Here is a 20,126-nt window from a genome sequence, read left to right on the forward strand (position 1 = left end):
GGAGTCATAAACTTTTTGAAGCGCCTCCACTTAGAAATGTTTTTCTGCGGTTTGACTGTTTGTGGAACGGCTTCTTCAGATGGAGACTCGTTACTGTGGAGACTTTGGCTTAACTCCAGCGTCTCCTGAATGATTTCAGTCTGACAAACGTCCGTGTCCGTCTGACAATCCTTGTCAGGATTTGTCTCTAGACTTTCCACAGACGGCTGTGGTTCTGGTGAATAAATCTCAGAACCAGGTTGGATCTCAGATCTGAGATGTTCTTTAAGCTGCAGTTTTAGGGTAACTAATTCCTCTTCATGCTGCTCTTTGAGTTTCTGCAGCTCTTGAACAAACTGCTGGTCTGACTCGACTTTCTCAGAGACGTGTTTGATCATCACATCTCTGAGTTCAGAGTTTCTCTCCTTCAAATCCTGGATCTCCTGCTGGAGATCTGAATTCTCAGAGACAAGAACTCTGGTATTGTCGAGTTCAGCCTGACAGCTCACCCTCAGCTGCTGCTCTTTGTCTAAACTTGATTTAAGTGTTTGACAAAGAGCAGATTTCTCTTCTAGCTGCTGATTAAACACTTCCAGCTGCTGAGACATCTTCTCCTTCACCTCGAGTTTTGTGGAGTTAAGACTCTCCAGAGCTTGCACAAGGCTCTTCTTTAGTTCTCCAACTTCCTCTTTTAAATTCTCAGTAATTGTGTCTTTGTTCTGACTGTTTTGCTGCTCTTCAGCTAACTGGACTCTCAGCTGTTTTAAAGTCTTCTGCAGATCTTCACATGCAGTTTCTTTGTTCTGAAGCTCGATCTGTAAACTCTTCACTCTTTTTTCACGGGTTTCTGCATTATTTTGATAGTAATCCAGTCCCTGCTCTAATTCCCAGATTTCGTTCTTTAATTTCTGATGACTTAGATCTTTTTTCTGGTTCTTCTTCTCCTCTTGTAACTGGACTCTCAGCTGCTTTTCCTTAATAAAAGACGATTCCAGTTGATGACAGAGAGAAGATTTCTCATCCAACTGGTGTTTCAAGGTTTCCAGCTGTGCAGACATCTTCTCATCTGCCTCCTTTTTCATGGAGGAAAATTTCTCCAGCTTGTTTAAAAGATTTTCTTTCTCCTTGTGTAAATCTGCAATTTCCTTCTGTAACTTACTATTGATTATATGTTCGTTGTCACTCCTCTGTTTTTCTTGAGCTAAGTTGTGTCTCAGCAGTGACTCCTGCTGAGAACGCTTTTGCAGTCTCTCACAGAGATTTTCTTTGCTCTGAAGCTGGTTTTGTAAAGTCTGCACCGTTTTTTCATGAGTCTCTACCTTATGCTGATAGTAATCTAATCCCTGCTCTAATTCGGTAATTTCTCTCTTGTAAAACATACAGTTAGTTTCAGCTTTGGTTCGTCTTATTTTCTCATTTTTTAGAGAATCGTTGGAAATTTTCAAATTTTCCTTGAGTTCCTCCACTTCAATCAAAAGACGGTCCATGTCTCTTTGTTTTTCAAAGACAGACGATTCCTGCAGGACTTTCTCAGCTAGAGAAACCTTTTGTGGTGGCTTTACACAATCTTCAGAGTCTGAAACTGTGTCAACGTTGATTATTGCGTTATAATCCACACTCACCTCTTGTTCCCGCATATCAAACCAAGAGACTTTCTTCTTGTTAGCGGTGCTGCGTCTAGACATTTCGAGGTTCTAGTGTAACAGATCCTTGTTATCAGAGAGAGCTCACAAAATGTGATGTGTCCAACGAGAGGTCAGTCACTAGTGTGATGGAGGGGAGCTGAGACTGTTGAGGTATGCCTTTATGATGACATAGGTCACATGACCTAATTAGCATACCCGAACCTCATTTACATAACATAAACATAATTAACATAACATAAACATAATTTACATAACCTTAACATAATTAGCATACCATTCACATTATTAACACAACATAAACCTAATTAACATTCAGTTCTATAGAAATGTTCTAGTTAACAGTTTGAGTGCTGTCAACATGGTTGCCGTAGTAGCCAAGTGGGCGGAGCCTAACCTTTTTGCTCTCCTGTTTCTTTTTTCTTTAGAATTTTTTTTACACTTTAACTTCACTCCTTAAGCAGCTTCAGCGATCATTATCAGCAATTACCATTCACACAGGCTTTCTTCAAATTTATTTAGTAAAGGCTTTATTTATTTACCCAGGATATTTTTTATTTATTTACTTCTTTATTTTTAGATAATATTTTCACTAAAGCCTTTGTTTAACACTGTAAAGGTTAAAAAAAGAATTAAGATTTTGTTTAATAATATTGCATCACGGATTTAAGGAATGATGCTGTGCTGCTAGGATCCTACAGTCAGATTGTCTCCCTACTGGCCAACATGATCATGTAACAAAGAATATTTATTATTTATTAGATAAATAGCTTACAGAATGTGAAAAAATGGAAAAGAAAATGAAATTGAAAAAAGGAAACTACTTGAAATAAATCTAATACTTAAACAGTAGTGATCATGGCAAAATAATACTGTAGAAAAAGATGAAAATAAACTAGTTTTAATGTTTGTCACACTTAAAATTTTTTGTTACCAATATTTTGCACTCTGTGTACAATGAAGAACAAAAGAAAATTTAATTGGATATCCAATTGAATTGAATTTTGTGCTTCATTGTACACAGAGCACAAAATATTGCGCACACACACACACACACACACACACACACACACACATATAAATATATATATATATATATATACAACTACAGGGTGTAAGATACTGGAAGGGAAAGCATAGATGGAATGCCGCTACCGAGTGGATGGCGTCGCATACAGAGACATCTGTGCAGAGTATGGACTGGAAGCTACAAGGTCAAAGTGGGTAACACGCCCTAAGGTGGTAGAGAACAAGAGAGCTGAGCTCCTGTGGAACTTCCAGGTCCAGATGAACAAAATGGTGATGGAGAACCAACTGGACATTGTGGTGATGGACAAACAGTAGAACAGCCGTTGTGGCCGATGTGGCGATACCAAGTGATGGTAACATCACGAAAAAATAACACGAGAAACTAGTGAAGTACCAGGGCCTCAAAGAAGAACTTTAGAAAGCTTGGAGAGTGAGGACATTGGCATATATATAATATATGTTCAAAATTTTCATGGTTTTAAATGTGCATTATGTAGAAATTAAGTAAAAATGAAGTTCTGAGGTAAAACTTGGTTACTGCAACCACTTTGAACCACTCTGGAAGTTTTTGCCAGCCGTCGTCTAATTGCAATCGTCGGTGTTGCTGTATTAGCTCACAGGAGACATGGCAACCCCTGTTGGTAAACAGCATATGTCCGTCCTTCCTTTGTTTTGAAAGGAGAAAAAGTGACAATCCCTGCAGCCAGCTGGATATGAAATATGTTTCAGTAGAACCTCGCTTCCAAATTGACTGAAGCATTAGACTCTTTTGGGATTTTCTCACTGTAAAATTTTCACTATTTTCTTACATACTGCACCTTTAAACAAGATAAATGCACAAATACAAGTGTGCCACAGAAAAAGAAAATGATAACACTTGTCAAACTCACTAATTTTCATAGCTGCAAATGTGTCTGCCCTCTTGTGGACCGATGGGAGACAGCTCAAAAAGGACTGCAGTTTAGATTTTTAGTCCTTACTCAACATTTAAAATTGCAATTTTAGATCAAATTTAACAAATGAAGATCAAAAAGAAAATTTGCTTTGTGTAATATATGGCAGACAAGTCTGGCAGCCTCAGCCATCATTCATTCACAGGTCCGAGTGTACTAGTACACGGGCTGAAAATGGAGACATGGTGTTGATGAATGTGGGGGAGCTGAGAGCACCTCTGTGTCTGCTGTGTCCTCCTACTCAGTGAGCAACATGGAGGCAGAGCGTTTATTCTATTCTGGTCCCTGAAAAGGGATTTTTTTCAATAGCTCCTAGGTAAATTAGTCAAAATAACCAAAATCATTTCTCAATTGTGTTACTAAGCCACACCAATGAGACACAGCAGTTTATGACACCTTTCATTTAATTTGATTTTTTATTAGGATTTTTATCCAAAATTAAGGGATTTTTTTTCAATAGATCCTAGCTAAATAATCAACACACCCAAACCCATTTCCTAATTGTGTTACTAAGCCACACCAATGAGACACAGCCGTTTATAAACACTTTCATACAATCTCATCTTTTTTATTAGGATTTTTATCCATAATTAAGGGATTTTTTCAATAGCTCCTAGGTAAATGAGTCAAAATAACCAAAATCATTTCTCAATTGTGTTACTAAGCCACACCAATGAGACACGGCAATTTTTAACAACTTTCATACAATTTGATTTTTTTATTAGGATTTTTATCCAAAATTAAGGGATTTCTTTTTTCAATAGATCCTAGCTAAATAGTCAACACACCCAAACCCATTTCGTAATTGTGTTACTAAGCCACACCAATGAGACACAGCCATTTATAAACACTTTCATACAATCTCATCTTTTTTATTAGGATTTTTATCCATAATTAAGGGATTTTTCCAGTAGCTAGGTAAATTTGTCAAAATACCCAAAACAATTTCTCAGTGTTGTTACTAAGCTAGATCAATGAGACACAGCAGTTGTTAACACCTTTCATGCGATCTGATCATTTTATTAGGATTTTTATAAAAAAAATTAAGGTTTTTTTCAATAGCTCCTAGGTAAATTAGTCAAAATAACCTAAATCATTTCCCAATTGTGTTACTAAACCACACCAATGAGACACAGCAGTTTATTTATTGTAGAATACATTTAGACCACATACATTACTATAATGTATTATAGCAATTAGGGATGAGCATTTTTGACGAATACGAGCATGAAACGAGTAAAACACGTAAATATCCGTAATCGTGCTGAAGGAAAATCCTCATTGGGTAACTGACTGTCTTCACGCTCTGTGATTGGCCAGTCACATAGAGCGCCCGCCCCTCCCTACACAGAAAACTGCAGCCGGCCGGGAGCGCAGTCCGTCCGGCTCATCCGCGCACACACACAGACAGTAACGGATCTCGCTGTGATTGCTTCAATGTTGCTCACGTTTCTTCAGTAATCCCTAGGTTTTCTTCAGCTCGCCTCTTTTTCGGTTGAATATTTAAAGTTACTTTTTTCGTAACTTACTTGGTGCATTTGATAAGACAGAGCTGACGTGCTGTGTTAGTCACTACCTCCGCTCCCAGGGTCAGATTAACACTTAGTTGTACCCTGGGCAACAATATTAAAGGTCCCCATCATCACGACCCAAGGATCACCATAATATGGTCACATACAGAATATTTTACTGTAATATGCAGTAAATATACTCAATACTTGAATGCCTGACATCATGTAACCCGCTCAGGGTAACCTTTGACCCACCTCGTGTGGAATGACCAATGAGGAGAGGGTCTAAACTTGAGGCCCTCTCTTCATTGGTCAGTCTGAATGAGACTGACTCTCAACTGGCGTTCAAAGTCATAGGCAGCGAAGCATCTCTGTGCAGCGCAAAAGCCCGGGTGGACAGTTTGTTTAATGTAGGGTGATCATATTTCCATTTCCAAACAAGAGGACAGGGGATCTGTGCCTATGACGTCACACTATGGCAACGCCACACAAACCACGTTGGGACCCATTTTTTTGTAAGAACTAAATTAATATCAGATTCTGCCAATAAAACGGCTCTAAAACAATTCATATGTAAATATTTAGCATATTTCTTGCAAAATCTCATTTTTCTGCTTTAGTGCTGCAACAAGGTTTTATTAATAAGAAATCATTATACCTTTTGTATAACCTAACCTAAACATGCACTCAAATATTTCATACAAAATATCTGACCTCTTATCAGCTGACATTTCTTTAATTGATAACAATGCTGACATGGAGTCTGAGCAAATAATACTTTTCCTAACACCATTTTGTTCTATCCACTGTAAACTAAATGAAATGGCTAACATTTCCACTGTATAAACTGACAGATTATTAGATGTTCGACTTTTATAATATATACTTAATGTCGGAATCCAGAAAGAAAATCCCGTTATATTTCCTGACACTTTCGACCCATCAGTATATTTAGGGATGAATGCTTGATGAGTGTCATTCCCACCTTCTGAGGCACAGAAGGCATTTGGGCCAATCGGGGCTTACGCTGCCCAGGACGCAATCTACGTCATAATCGTGTGACCGAGGTTGTCGCTGTAGAGGTGGTTTCGTCTTCTGGTATCCATCATGTTGCAGCTTTAGCTCATCGTTTTGGGACAACAATAAATACCGTCTAATGAGAGTACGTGTCTGTTGTGGCGGGGGGGATTTTACATCCGAAACCGAGCGGTTCTGTCTGCGCGAAACGGGGAATGAACGACGAGACAGCTTCGGATAGCTGGAAGAGAAACTCCGGGGACTCCAGGTGGGATTGTCTTCTTGATAAAAGCCATTTGTATGTAAACAATATAAAATGTCAGAGTCAAAGGCCTCAGAAACTAACGCGTGCATGTTGTTTTAAGTGTTTAATCTTCTGTTATTCTTTTAATCTCTACAGCTTAACTGTTTGACTCATCGTTAATACTCTTTATCTGGTGGCTTTTTACTGCTAGGTTGATTTTTGAGGGATTATTGTAATCTGGAAGGCAACAGGTGGTCAAAAACACTAATATAATGTTTTCCTAAATGTAAAGATCGGCATAAATTACACAAATCTCTTTATTCCATTTGTAATATATGTAATAAAATAAGCTGATTGCAAACATTTCTGGTTCAAATCTTCATTCCAGATGGCTGTAGCTGCCGCCTCACAAATAAATCATTGAATAAAAGTGCCTTCTTTTACTCTGATAATGTAAATAATAGAGTTTTATTGGTTTGTGCCCATTTCCTTTGTACACTGTGAAGAATCTCACCTCAAAACACCACACTTATTATTTGGGTCAGTATTCATTTGGCAAATAATAGTATTTTTTTTCTTGGAAACATATTTCACAGATTGAGCCTTAAAGATGGCACACTTTTCCTATTTCTTGTTGCATTTCGTGAAACTAAAATATAGACAAGTGTAGTTTTTCCACTGAACATTGTAGCGTATGCCCTTTAGATTTTAGCAGCAATAAACTAGCCACATTGTTGTGTTTTGATCTCAGTAAAGATGATAACAAAATAAGTGAACAGCTGCTTATGCTTTCTATCTTTTAAATAGTATTGAGCAAATGCTGGCTGTGAATCCTGGAAAGACGCCCATCAGTCTGCTGCAGGAGTATGGAACGCGGATAGGCAAAACCCCAGTGTACGACCTGCTGAAGGCGGAGGGACAGGCCCACCAGCCCAACTTCACATTCCGCGTCTCCGTCGGAGAGATCAGCTGCACCGGCCAAGGGCCCAGCAAGAAGGCAGCTAAGCACAAAGCAGCTGAGGCTGCTCTGAAGATGCTCAAAGGAAGCCTCGGAGATCCAGCTGGAGTCGCTGTCGGAGAAGACGTGTTTATCGAGGTTGATGTGTCTATTGACGGAGACTGGTCAGGACCCTACTTCATTTTAAAATGTAGAAAAGAACCTAGCGATGCTTAAGTGATGCTTAATGGCTTGTCTTGATTGGATCCAGACGATGTTTCAACATTGAGTTGATGGAAGAGAGAGATTTGTGTGGATTTAGTCTGTCCTCTCATGTTTTATGCAGCTCTCAGTCAGAGATGAAGACTTCCAGCAGTTCTCAACAGTCGGAATGTAACCCCGTTGGGGCGCTGCAGGTAACTACGCCATAGAGACTTTATTTTATCCTGGTAATCCACAACACTGGTTTCTGTTAGAATATTTCTATAGTTTCCTTCCTTTTTTTTTCTGTTTTGATTTACTTCAGGAGTTGGTGGTGCAGAAAGGATGGCGTTTGCCAGAGTACACGGTCACTCAGGAGTCGGGTCCAGCACATCGAAAAGAGTTTACCATGACCTGCAGAGTGGAGAGATTTGTAGAAATTGGTAAATCTTCTCTCATTCTTGTTTGATATCTGCATGTTGTGCTTTCACGCTCAATTGGATTTGTCAAAATCTGCTTTTATGCCAAGTGAAGGAGTGATTTCCTTTTTCCTGTCCAGGAAGTGGCACATCTAAGAAGTTAGCCAAGAGGAATGCAGCCGCTAAGATGCTCTCACGGATCCACGACGTTCCAGTGGACCTGAGGAGCAGCAACGAGGCAGATGCAGAAGAAGATACCTTCAATTTGGTGAGAGCTAAACACCACAGCAGTGATTTATATGCTTGCGCTTAAATTTCTTGTGCAATTCTCAAAATATCACAAACTGTGCCCATGTTATGGTGATGAAGCTTCTCTGCTTGGCTCTACTGTGTCTGTGTAAAACGTGTATAAAATCATCCCATTTACGCAGCACATGGGCAGCAGAGCGGAGTCGGGTAAAAGCAAAAGTTTCAGCTGCACCTGGGATTCTCTGCGTAACTCTGCTGGAGAGAAGATCCTGCAGCTCCGCAGCCACCCTCTGGGAATGCCAGCTGGCTCCAACTTCTGCTCGTTGCTGAGCGACCTGTCCGTGGAGCAGCGCTTTGATGTCAGTTACCTCGACCTCGGTGAGCTCACGCTCAACAGCACAACAGGAGCACCGTAAAGCGGTTAGAAACTCCTCGTTTTTTTTCTTCACATCCATGCTTGTTTGTTTTTCAGAGGAGCGCAGCCTCAGCGGCCGCTGTCAGTGTCTGGTGGAGCTGTCCACACAACCCATCACTGTGTGTCATGGCTTTGCTCCGAACGTAGAAGCTGCTCGAGCCCACGCGGCTCACAATGCACTGCAGTACCTTAAAATCATGGCAGGAGGAAAATGAGACACCTGGGCGCGTTTTTTGTCCGCAGACCCGAACTCGCCACCACGCGATGCCAATGTACACCTCCTTGTTGTACAGTAGAGGCTTTTTGACCTCAGATTGGTTAAGAGACATTTTTATCCTGCCTTGAAGCTAAACACAAGTTTATCTCTAGTTCATTTGTTGTCCAGCTGGTGAAAATCTCACAGCCTAAAACTCAAACCCACTCCCTTGATATTTTGTGTACTTGTGACAGATTGTTTTAGGAAAAAAAATTGTTTTTAGCCCATTTATCCTTCATATAATTAGCTGTTTTCTTACATATGAAGTTTAAAATATATACATGACGTCATAAATGATGCACTTTTGAGTCATATGTCACAAATGATGTTAGTTGAAATTAATAATTTTAAGTATGTTTTAAAATAATCAGCTTGTCTGATTTGAGTTCAAATTAATGGAGAAATTTGACTTTGTCGTTTTTTTCCTCAAATCTTTGTGTTTTATTTTACAACAAAATCAACGTCGGAGCGAATATCCATGAATGAACCATCTTTGACAAATTCTAGTAACTTTTTTTGAGTTTTGTAAAGGTCTTTTCTGTTTTGAAGTACTTGTCATGAAATAAAATATGATCCTTTTTTTAAAATACATTTAGAATACCAAACCCTGATAAGCTTTGTGATCTCAGACCAGGTGAATAAAGCTGTTAGACTCGTGCTGAGTATAATTACCTCAAGACGTTTGTGTTTGTGACGCCTAGAATTTAACCCAGTGTTTGACTTTTATTTTGATAGTTTAAATTTTAGTTTCAGTGTGATGATGTCACCAAATCTACACGTTTAGCCCCAAATTAATAAGAAAATGTCTTGTTATTTGGATCAATTAGTTATTTTAGACTGTGCAGTGATGTTTTCACCCTGTAAATGACAGAGTGAACACTTTTCAGTAAGGAACCAAAAATATTCTTAAAGTACAACCACCTCTGATTATTGTAAAGGAGGAAGTTAAACAATGTTTTTTAACTTTGGGTGCTACATTTTTTGTGCTGCAGTTTTAAATCCTGTAACAAAAATGTAAATGAAATATGAACTCCTAACTTGCCATTTTTAACAAAATATTGTAATTTTACTGTTGTTTTCACCTGATTAAAGAACCATTCCACTCAAGTACTCCATCCACTTCCTGTTGTGTTGAACTCTTTATGATTTACAACATTTTACATGTATGCAGATTATTTTTCCCCACTAGTTTGAAACTAAGTTTTCTAAACCATCAAATCTTCAGGGCAGGAATAAGTTGACAGAAACTTCTGCAATTCTTTGTCTTTTTGCTTTTCCATCATCTGTTGTGTCTTTCTGTTAAAGAGCAGACTTCTTCATCCGCGTAGCCACTGCTGTCAGACTGCACGCTGTCACCCCGGACCACCTCACCTACACAAACATACATGCAGATGGTTTAACTTCACGTGTTACAAACAAAAACTGGCTTTGCAGCTGCAGTTTGACCTGAATTAGCACAGAAAGGCACCATTTCCCCTCTGAAGAGCAATCCTGCTCAGTGAATCTCTCTCTCTCACCTTTGTGTGAATCTTTTTTGAATGACGGTGAGCTGGCTGTGCTTATAGCTTCTAATTGTCCAACATCATCTTCTCCTGCACTGTGAACCTTAAGAAACAGAATAAAGTTAAGTTTACAAACTGTTATAAAAGGTAATATAGTACATGATATGTACTAAACTTATTTACTGCTTATTAACTGATAAAAGAGCTTTATTTGTTGATTTTCTATTTAGTTGTCATGGTTTTATTTGTTTAATTTTTGTGTTTCATTCAAAGCTGTGACTGCATGGTAGCACGGTTGCCTCATATCAAGAAGGCTGCAGTTTTGAATCCTACTTGTATGGAGTTAAATGTTAAATGTCTGTATTTCTATAGCGCCATCTAGGTTTCTACAACCCCAATGGCACTTCACAACACAGTCAGTCATTCACATACACAATCACACCCTGCTGATGATGAGCCACAGCTGCCCTGTCAGAGGAGAGGCTGCTGAACACCACAAGCAGGCAACATGGGTCAAGGAGCCCAAGGACAACAACTGCAGCAGAGTGAGCGGGACGCGATCCCACAACCCTCTGGTTGTGCGAGTGTTGGGAAAATGCTACCGTATTGTAAAACGTACTGAAATATATCAAAAGGCCAAACATGCAGAAATCTTTCCGTTTTTTACTCCACAAATAACACATGCCTGGAGGAGTTCTGTTATGTGGTTGAGTTGCTAATGCTAACAGTTAGCTTCTGCTAGCCGAGGAGTTCTCGGCTGTTTCCTAGACGCTAAGCTAACAACAGCCTTCCCCGTCACGAGTCAAGATGGGTGAGTCTATGAATGTTAAGTGACAGTTACGTAGATCTGTCAGGTTTTTCTAATCCTAGAGTTCCATCGTCTATTTCATGCAGGAGATAGGTGTAGGAGACTATTTTCATGTTTAGCCTGCATGAAAAACTCAAATTGACAGATTATAATCAGAAATAATCACTAACAAATGTTTGAATGTTCCACAACTTTAAACCTCATTGTCCTTTTTCCATTTTGAACTCCTCCACTAAAATCACCTTGCCTTGCCCACCGAAGCCCACACATTTTCCTAATTTGTTTTATTAATTAAAACTGCCCATCCTTGTCAATATGGACCGTTTGTTGCACATTCCTTCTCGTGCTGTCATGGCTTCGGTAAAGCTCCTCTGTCCACATTTCAGGTTACCCAAAGTTCAGCAGCAGGGTTCCTGACGGGAGCCTACAGCACATTGCACCTATCCTTACATCTCTCCACTGGTTTCCCATTCAGTTCAGGGTCACCTCTGCTTTTTGCATTCAAATCTCTGAGCGGTCTGACTCCTCCCTGTCTGGTTGAGTTGCATCATCTTTACCACCCTCCTCGTGCTTTTAGGTCTTCAGATCGGCTCACTCTCACCGTCCGCAAGGCACACTGCAAGTCCCATGGGGAAAGAGTTTTTCTTTTTGTTCCAAAACTGAGGAACTCGCGACCTCATCAGGTTAGGCAAGCGTCCTCCGTTACCGTTTTTATATCACACCTGGCTTTTCCCTTATTTTGCAGTCCTTCCTTCCAGGGTTCTTAGATACTACAACCCCCCAAGGCGCTTCACAATACAATCAGTCATTCACCCATTCACACACACATTAACACACTGGTGGTGATGAGCTACAATGTAGCCACAACTGCCCTGGGGTGCACTGATAGAGGTGAGGCCTACTGAACATTGGCGCCTCTGATCTCTCTGATAACCACCAGCAGTCAAGGCGGGTTAAGCATCTTGCCCAAGGACACAACAGTAGCATTCTGTGGTTGGAGCCGGGATTGAACCTGTAACCTTCCAATTACTGGACAACCCATTGTACCTCCTGAGCTACTGTTGCCTAGGACGCTAAACAGTATGCTTTTATCAACTGGTACCACCCTGTTTGGTTGACCTTCTTTAGCTGCTTGTTTTAATGTGTGTTATGGTTTGTGTGCTTGTTTTTGCCAGTGTTGTTATTCTTCACGTACAGCTCTTTGGTCGGTTGCAATGCCGTGTTTAAAGCATTTTATAGATAAATAGTTTGCTATGGGGTTTTAACAAACTCGTTAATTACTGCAGCCAGTCATCTGTACCTCCTCCAGTTCAAATGAGTTGACCTGCCGCTGGTTTCTGGAGAATTTGTCCAGGCCTCGATGCGCCGTCGGGTTTAGATACCATCTCTCTCTCTCGTCAAATGACTCGTCGGACGTCTGCCTGGATGAAAAGGGCGAAGTAGAGTGGATATCTGCTGTGTTCACTGAACTCAAAGACACATCTTCCCCCTCCGTGCTAGTCACAGTGATGCAATAATGAGCGCAGCTGCCATCGGGCTCCAGGACAGGAAGTGATCTGGAAGCATCCACCTGTGAAGGCGTTCCACTGGGCTCAGAGATGAGAGTGTGTGTGTGAAGTTTGGGCGAATCAGGAAAGGTTGTATCTGAGCTTTCTCCCACAGAGGTGATATGAAGCAAGCTCTCCGTATCGTGTGTGTTCTGACAGCAGAACGGCACTGGATGTACGCTCTCGATTATTTGCGGGCAGATTAGATCACATGTAACTTTGTCAACAGGGTTTATCTTAGCTGTCCTTGTCTTACTTTGATCCAAACACGAGTCCTGATCTTGCAGACGTGAGGGCAGCAGATGGTCTGTTTCTATCACAGTTTCTCCTGATAACGAAGACTCTAGAGATGTTCTTACATGTTGACTAACTTTTTTGAGATCAGTTTGCCTGACACACTTTCCACCGATAGCATTATCTGTTTGTTTGCTGCCCAGCATCTTCACACGACAGATGTCAGTGTCCTTCTGATTATTGCCCGCATCAGCAACAATCTGCTGTGCTTCCTCCAGTTTCCTACCATCTGTTATCTGCTTAAAATCCACCACTGAACCGCCCCGATCCAGTTCCTCCAAGTCCAGCTTAAAACCAGTCTTGGTTTTAAGGGCTACATCTCCAAATTCAGAGAGACTGGGTCTCTTCTTGGGCGAGGGCTGTGGAGATGTGGATTCTGACCCACGGGGTGAGCCGGTGTAGAGGCACATCTTGTTGACGGTGTCCTTCAGCCTCTCCACAGGAGAGCGCGGCTCGCTCCGAATGCTGGTCCTGAACCGTTCAATTCTCTCCATAGGAGATGAGATGTGACACTCTGGAGTCTCCAGCTTCTGGAGGGGAGTGCGGGACACGTGGGAGTAGAGGGAATAGAAAGCATTGGCCATGGCTGTTAGCACTTGCACTTGTCTGAAACGACCTGTCAAAACAAGATGTCACAGAATTATTTTTCATCGTTACACGTCAAACGATTATGACAAAACATTTTTAACCCTGTGGAGGCAGGTGTTGCAGATTTGCAACAGTTAAAACCTACCTACCAGGTTACTCCACGTACGTATGTCATGAGCATTTTTAACACAGAAGTACCCCTGAATGACTTAGTTGTTCGTCCTTTTATCAAAACTTATTTTGAGCCTGAGAGGGTTAAAGCTCTCATTCACATTTTTTTTTCAATAAATTAGCATGAATACTTTGTGAGTCATTGTGGAAAAAAGGCTCTGGCGCTCCTGTTTCAGGAAGTAGAAGCTAGTTAGAGGAGAAGGAGGCAGAAAACAGCAGGATTTGGAGTCTTAAACCTGGGGCACATGAGAGACAGACGTGCCGCGCCAGTAAAGTAAAGTAAGGTCCTACTGGCAAGAGAAAGGCTGGGGTCTTCCTCTCGTATCCGTCGTATCTGAGCGTCCAGGAAGAGGCGGAAGTTGATGCCCTGAGCCTGAGATGGAAAGGTGAGGAATCGAGGAGGGATGCGCACAGTGACCTGGGGCTCTTCACTACCAAAACCCAACTCGTAAAGAGTCTCCTCAGCATCCTCTGAACACAACTCCAAAACTTCAGACACACTAAAAGAGGCACGATGGTTAGTTAACTACACTAAAATGCAGCATGGAAACAATCAAGCTGCAACTTAGTCCTTTAGGTAGACTAGTAGTAGAAACATTTGGCCTGGATCTCTAGATTTTTGCAGAAATCTCACCTTGACACAGTTTTCCGTGAGAAAGTGGACAGGCAGCTAGAGGCCATGCTGTGGCCCAGGTTCAGCGACGGTGGACATAGTCTCTGGCAAGGCGTACTAAACATAAACCCAAGCGGAGCAGAAATAATATTACAGTGATTCTTCAGTAGAACAATGCTGATGAAAAGAGTTAGCTGCATTATTTTTAACACGTTCACTTTGAGCTGAGGAGGAAGTGAACAAACCTGCTGCTGAACCTGCTTAACTGTTTTCTGAGGGAAGGATGTGGCGGGTTTTATGGAAACCGAAGAACAAGGGAGGGGAAAAAAGATGATCTGATTAATATTTGCAAACATTTGAGCTTTAAACGGTCAGAAACTACAACTTCAACAGAAACAGCCTCAGGGTGTGGTGAAACATAACTCACAATTTTGACTGGAACTGTAATAAATGTGATCAGTAGGTAACAGAGTTAAAGTGTTCATTCTTACCCAGCTTCAGGTGGAACGTGGCTCCCATATACAATAGAGGCTAAAAGGACAAAATCATTTGTTTATGAAATAAAGAACAATCACATTTCACATTGTGTAAGTGTAGTAAATCTGCATTAAGTCCTAATCTGATTATTAATTTCTTTATTTTGTTTGTTGTTCTTTATGAGCTGCAACACGATACATAAACAGGAAGACACAGAGATCATAAAGTTACAGATTTTAATTAGGACACGGGAGACGTTCCCTTGCCTCCCTGATGCAATCTAGTAGGATCACTTTGGACTTTTGGATGAACTTGGTGTCTGCAGGTAAAAACCAAAAGCTGCAGTTCAGCTTCCAGCTGATTTCGGTCAAGGTGGGAACCAGGAAGTTAAAGAAAACACTTGCTGGCTTTTGTCCAATAAAATGTTATCAGATCATAAAGTTCTGTTCATATGAGAGGCTGACAAATGCAGGTGATCTGCAATCTCTGTTAATGGTTTAGCCTCCAATTTAAACAAATTCTTATGAAAATAACAATTCTTTGCACTAGAAATGTAAATTTAGCAGAATTGCTGCTTTTAATTTATGAGATTAAACCATGTAAGATGACATTAAACTGAATTATCATGGGTTGTAGGTGATGGTTGCAAATACCACTGGTGTAGATATATGCATGCATGTGTGTGTGTATGTATGTCCCAGCATGCATGTGTGTGTGTATATGTAAATGTGTATACGTGTATGTGCCAGTGTGTGCGTGCGTGCATTCATGTATATGTGTGTGTGTGTGTGTACGTTCATGTATGTGTGTGTGTGTGTGTGTGTGTGTACGTGCAGTGTGTTTGTGTGCATGCATGCATGCCTGTGTTCATGTGTGTGTGCATGCGTGCATTAGTGCGTTTGTGTGCATGCATGCCTTTATTCGTGTGTGTGTGTGTGTGTGTGTGTGTGTGTGTGTGTGTGTGTGTGTGTGCACTAGTGTGTTTGTGTGCATGCATGCATGCCTGTGTTCATGTGTGCGTGCATGTGTGCATCAGTGCGTTTGTGTACATGCATGCCTTTGTGTGTGTGTGTGTGTGTGTGTGTGTGTGTGTGTGTGTGTGTGTGTGTGTGTGTGTTTACCATCAGCACCAAGACTCAGGTCATCAGCTAAGTTGTTGCCCTGCAGAACAGACTCTACACAAAAAAATAAGCTGAGTGACTGACCCACTAAAATATGTGAAAATCTTTAATTACATTCATTTACATACATATTTCCAATATTTGTGTCATGGTCTGCGTCTGCATCTCCCCTCACGTGTCTCCTTCTGTTCTCTATCCCTCTCTAGGTTCTCCTTTTGTGTCTCCTAGCGCCCTCATGTGTCCTTGTCTGCATCTTCCTCATGTGTCTCCTGGTGTTCCCCATTTGCCCCCAGATCTTCAGCCCTAGGTTTCCCTCCTCAGGCATCCCCCTCCCAGGTCCTGTGCTCCCTTGGCCCCCTTTAGTCACGCCCCTGTAGTTTTTCTTTCTGTAGTGTTTTCCTTTATTTTCAGCTTCCCCCTTAGAATATTAGTTATGTTTGCTGCCTTTCTGGTCTTTAGGTTTTTTCTCTTAGGTAATTTTCCTTTAGTTACAGCTGTTCATGATTTAGTGTGTTTTTCCCACTGGTGTTTGTGGTTTTTCTCCCCCCTTAGATTATTAGTTATGTTTCCTGCTCTTCTTGTCTTAGGTTTTATTCTTAGGCCATGTTAGTTTCCTCCCTGATTAGTAATTGTGTTCACCTGGTCTCTCTCTCCCCACACACCTGCAGTTCATCTCCCTCTCATCCTCCCCAGTGTATATAACCCTGTCCATTGTTTTGTTGGTCCGTTGTTCTTGTCAGTCTCGTCCGTGTTCCTAGCTTCTAGTGTTTCCAGAGTTTATAGTGATTTCAGTGTTTCTAGTTCTCTAGTGTTTTTCATTACTCAGTTTAGAATTTTTGAATTTTTGGTTTTGGCTCCCTAACTCTTGGACTACTCTTAAATAAAGGATTTCATTGTCATCATCCACCTCCTGCCTCGTTCATCTGGTTATCTGCATCTTGGGTCCTAAACATCCTCCTACACCAACTCGCGACAATTTGCTTCAACATCACAATCAAAGGCTTTATTATTAGCTTGTTAAATATGATCATTTTTCTCACCTTGATTACCATATTATTGTATCAGAATTAAAATAATCTTCTATTCTCCGATCATTTGAATAATCGGTAATTTATCAGTATGGTAATGTAAAGCAAATGAAGTTTAAAATTAACCTTCTACTTTAATGTGACATCTCAACTCTGAGACGCAGTACAAGTGTTCATACTCACCAAAACTGAGCTGATGGCTGTTTTCTGGGCAGACATCTGATCTGTGCGACACATTTTAATTGTAAGTACACACATACGTCAGTGAGATTTGCATGCTTTTGCCAAAAGTGTGGCTGCAGTGTTTTATGACTAGCTTCTTATGAAAATGATAGCTGGACTTTCTGTTATCAGCTGTTAACAGCCCGCTAAAGTCTAACAACTTCCTCCATGCAGATATAATCTCAAAGTGGACTGCTCACATCTAATTGTGAAAATGTGTTTAACTGCAATGTCTCTTTTGAAACGCACTTCCCAAGTAATAAGAGAGCCATTCAGGGGCAAGGATTTTGTCATGTGACTTCTTGCAAAATTACTCCCCAATCACTAAAGGACATTCACATCATGAACTTCTCCCATGATCATCTCAATGCATATATGTTTTGGATGAGTGACCTTCTTTCTATTTTCCAGTGGAACATTAAAGAGTGCATCATCTCAGGTTGTTCTATGCCGTGGCCACTGTGCAGCCTTATCTTCCTGTATGCACCTGACTTCAGAGAGTTTCCATTCTCTGCTTGCTGCAGTTTGACATAAAGTTTCCAGTGAGTTAGACCTCGTGTTTCACAAGTCTGAACTTAAACAAATCTGCTTATTACAAAAACACTCACCCACAATCAAGAAGCCAGCTCTCAATCTTTCCAGTGAAACCTCCTGTGGAAATAATCCCTGATTCAGTTTTGGATTTAACATTTGTGTAATCATGTGTGGGTTAGTTGAAATATTTTAGTTCTGACTTTACTCTAACCGTCAGAAAAAACATCGTCGTCCGCCACCGAGGCTGATGGAAGGTTGAGCAGTCCGTCGGCATCCTCTAATGTGGACCACTGTCTGCAGCTGTTGATCCAGGCTCGCCGCTTTACCGTGGACAACGAGCTCTCCATCACCTTGACTCACCAACGGTCTAACAGCATGATGGGGGCATCAAGCTATAGAGGCAGAAGAACCAGAGAACATTGATCAACTGGAGCTGTCCTTGTTATTTAATGAGAATGAGGCCTATAGACCACAACATCAAATGCAAAAGTGTGCGTTGGCATATGGACTCTGGAATTCCTGTCAGTCATTGTAGTAACTAACTACCAGGCACGAAATCTGAAGCTTTCAGGATGAAACCCAAAAATGAATTCACTCCGATTTTTCCTGTTTTCTGTGAAATCTAGTTGAATTTATTCTTGAACAAAAAGAAAATTATTAACAAAGAAAGAGGGAGTTTTACCGTAAACCACGCTGCAGCTTTCAGTTCTGTTAGCTCTCTCTCTCTCAGCGCTCTTTCCTCTCGTTGCCTGTCAGACGCACTGAGACCCGCAGCTTCATATCCAGTAGCTCCATTGTCAAAGCGCTCTCAGGTTAGTTTATCAGTGAGTGAGCCGTGCGATTACGAGTTTTCAACTCTTAAACTCGTTAATGTGAGCCGAGTTTGCGCGGATCGCAGCTGCTCGGGCCGATGCGTTTATAGGAAGTGACTTTGCATCTCATCTGAAACAGAACTTATCAGCGTGGGACGCAGCTGCGGCACATCCTGCAACCAGCAAGATGCGCAGATATGTACTTCCAGGAAATGTCACGGGTGAAGCGCGGCGATGCGGCGCGCAGAACTCCGTACGTCCTTGCGGGGCTCTCCAGCTGGCCCGCAAGGACAGATAATGGCGTTGCGTGTCTCCGCACTGACGCAGAAGCATGAATCAGGCTTTAGTTTATCGCCTATACAAAACAGGAAACACGCTGCAACGCAATTGAAATTCCCTCAATAAACTTGAAGTGAGATTCTCCCTTGAATAGATTATCATTACGGGTCGTTCATAAATAAACGCAATGAAAACTTGTTGTTTATCTTTAACCAACTTTATCTGAGCACTTGCAAGATAATTATCAGTGGTGCGTCAGATTGTGTCATGAAAGTGCATTTTTGGTGATTTCCTGCAAATAAAAAACGTATGTTGTGACATTTTGCTAATTTTGCTCAAAAGATCAACAGTAAGCTATAAATGATTAGTTGATGAAAACTTCACCAAAAATCCACCTACGATGTCTCCATTGAAGAAACGTTTAGAGAGCCACTTAATCACCAAAGTGTCAATGACATTATTTCTAGTCAATAAGAATTAAAAAAGATCATTCATGCACAGATAATCTTCAAAAGCTAACATGGATCAAGAAGGGACAATGAAATTGATCCCTTATATTACTTTGCATGTATGTCCACTGAATAGTTTGAAACAGGCCAGCTCTAAAAGCTGACCATATGTGTGCTTCCTGTGTCATTCTTTAACCGTTTGAAAATAGATGTACTTGCAATTATCTGAAAAGCACACTCTGGCCTTTGCAGAGGATGGTGGAATTTTTGCCACCGTCAATGTACCATGGGAGGCTCTAGTGCAGGGGTGTCAAACTCATTTTAGCTCAGGGGCCACATTGCGAGAAATCTAGTTCCAAGTGGGCCGGACCGGTAAATTAAAAACAACTTCAGATTGTTTTCTTTGTTTTAATACAACCAATATAAAACAAGGCTGGAGCCAGAGGACAATGTATCCAAAACGGTACAAGTACAACACCTGAAGTGTACTTGAAAATTTGAAAAAAATAAAAAAAATCAATCAATAAAAAATACATTCCTTAGTGATTAAAAGAGCTTACAGATCACATGGCTAGATCAGTTTCGTGCAGCACTTAAAATATATTTGACTCATTTTACTTTACATCTTTTAGCTTTCACCAGCACATCAATATCAGAAGTCACATCCTGAGTGGCATGCCAACTTCAGGATGTGATTCAAGTTCTTGTGTGAGCCTTGAGCGCAGCTTTGTTTTATTTATACTCATTACAGAGAAAACTTGCTCACAAAGATAAGTTTATTTTCACTCTACATTGTAAAGTATGAAAATAAAGTTTACACAATCATCT

At 40.9% G+C, this 20,126-nt stretch overlaps 2 protein-coding genes across 2 annotated transcripts; one reads left to right on the forward strand and one right to left on the reverse strand.

Moving 5' to 3' along the window:
- The first annotated feature begins 6,204 nt into the window (after window positions 1–6,204).
- On the forward strand, window positions 6,205–9,030 carry tarbp2 (TAR (HIV) RNA binding protein 2). Its single transcript, XM_015959128.3, has 7 exons — window positions 6,205–6,400; window positions 7,184–7,498; window positions 7,660–7,729; window positions 7,840–7,957; window positions 8,074–8,201; window positions 8,365–8,560; window positions 8,655–9,030. Exons 1-7 carry the CDS (start codon window positions 6,348–6,350, stop codon window positions 8,810–8,812), a joined length of 1,038 nt encoding a protein of 345 aa, XP_015814614.3. The 5' UTR covers window positions 6,205–6,347; the 3' UTR covers window positions 8,813–9,030.
- Window positions 9,031–9,927: 897 nt separating this feature from the next.
- tespa1 (thymocyte expressed, positive selection associated 1) lies at window positions 9,928–18,578 on the reverse strand. The gene is made up of 12 exons (XM_070549374.1): window positions 18,441–18,578; window positions 17,970–18,150; window positions 17,833–17,875; window positions 17,186–17,226; window positions 15,975–16,028; window positions 14,868–14,907; window positions 14,622–14,648; window positions 14,398–14,493; window positions 14,055–14,263; window positions 12,464–13,620; window positions 10,371–10,458; window positions 9,928–10,224 (listed from the first exon to the last, which is right to left on the reverse strand). The coding sequence occupies exons 2-12, from the start codon at window positions 18,103–18,105 to the stop codon at window positions 10,133–10,135; spliced, it is 1,983 nt and encodes a 660-aa protein (XP_070405475.1). The 5' UTR covers window positions 18,106–18,150; window positions 18,441–18,578; the 3' UTR covers window positions 9,928–10,132.
- Between the last annotated feature and the right edge of the window lie 1,548 nt (window positions 18,579–20,126).

This window comes from Nothobranchius furzeri, chromosome 3 (genome assembly GCF_043380555.1).
Source record: "Nothobranchius furzeri strain GRZ-AD chromosome 3, NfurGRZ-RIMD1, whole genome shotgun sequence".
NCBI classification, from domain to species: Eukaryota; Metazoa; Chordata; class Actinopteri; order Cyprinodontiformes; family Nothobranchiidae; genus Nothobranchius; species Nothobranchius furzeri.

What these genes read in the sequence shown, in the direction of transcription:
- tarbp2 (XM_015959128.3), top strand. Translation starts at nt 6,348, where the DNA reads ATGAACGACGAGACAGCTTCGGATAGCTGGAAGAGAAACTCCGGGGAC. An exon ending in GTGTCTATTGACGGAGACTG is followed by an intron (nt 7,499 to 7,659) that starts GTCAGGACCCTA and finishes TGTTTTATGCAG; the next exon opens with CTCTCAGTCAGAGATGAAGA. An exon ending in GGAGAGATTTGTAGAAATTG is followed by an intron (nt 7,958 to 8,073) that starts GTAAATCTTCTC and finishes TTTCCTGTCCAG; the next exon opens with GAAGTGGCACATCTAAGAAG.
- tespa1 (XM_070549374.1), bottom strand. Translation starts at nt 18,105, where the DNA reads ATGGAGAGCTCGTTGTCCACGGTAAAGCGGCGAGCCTGGATCAACAGC. An exon ending in CAGCCATCAGCTCAGTTTTG is followed by an intron (nt 16,029 to 17,185) that starts GTGAGTATGAAC and finishes TTTTTTGTGTAG; the next exon opens with AGTCTGTTCTGCAGGGCAAC. An exon ending in ACTCATTTGAACTGGAGGAG is followed by an intron (nt 10,459 to 12,463) that starts GTACAGATGACT and finishes CTGTTTCTTAAG; the next exon opens with GTTCACAGTGCAGGAGAAGA.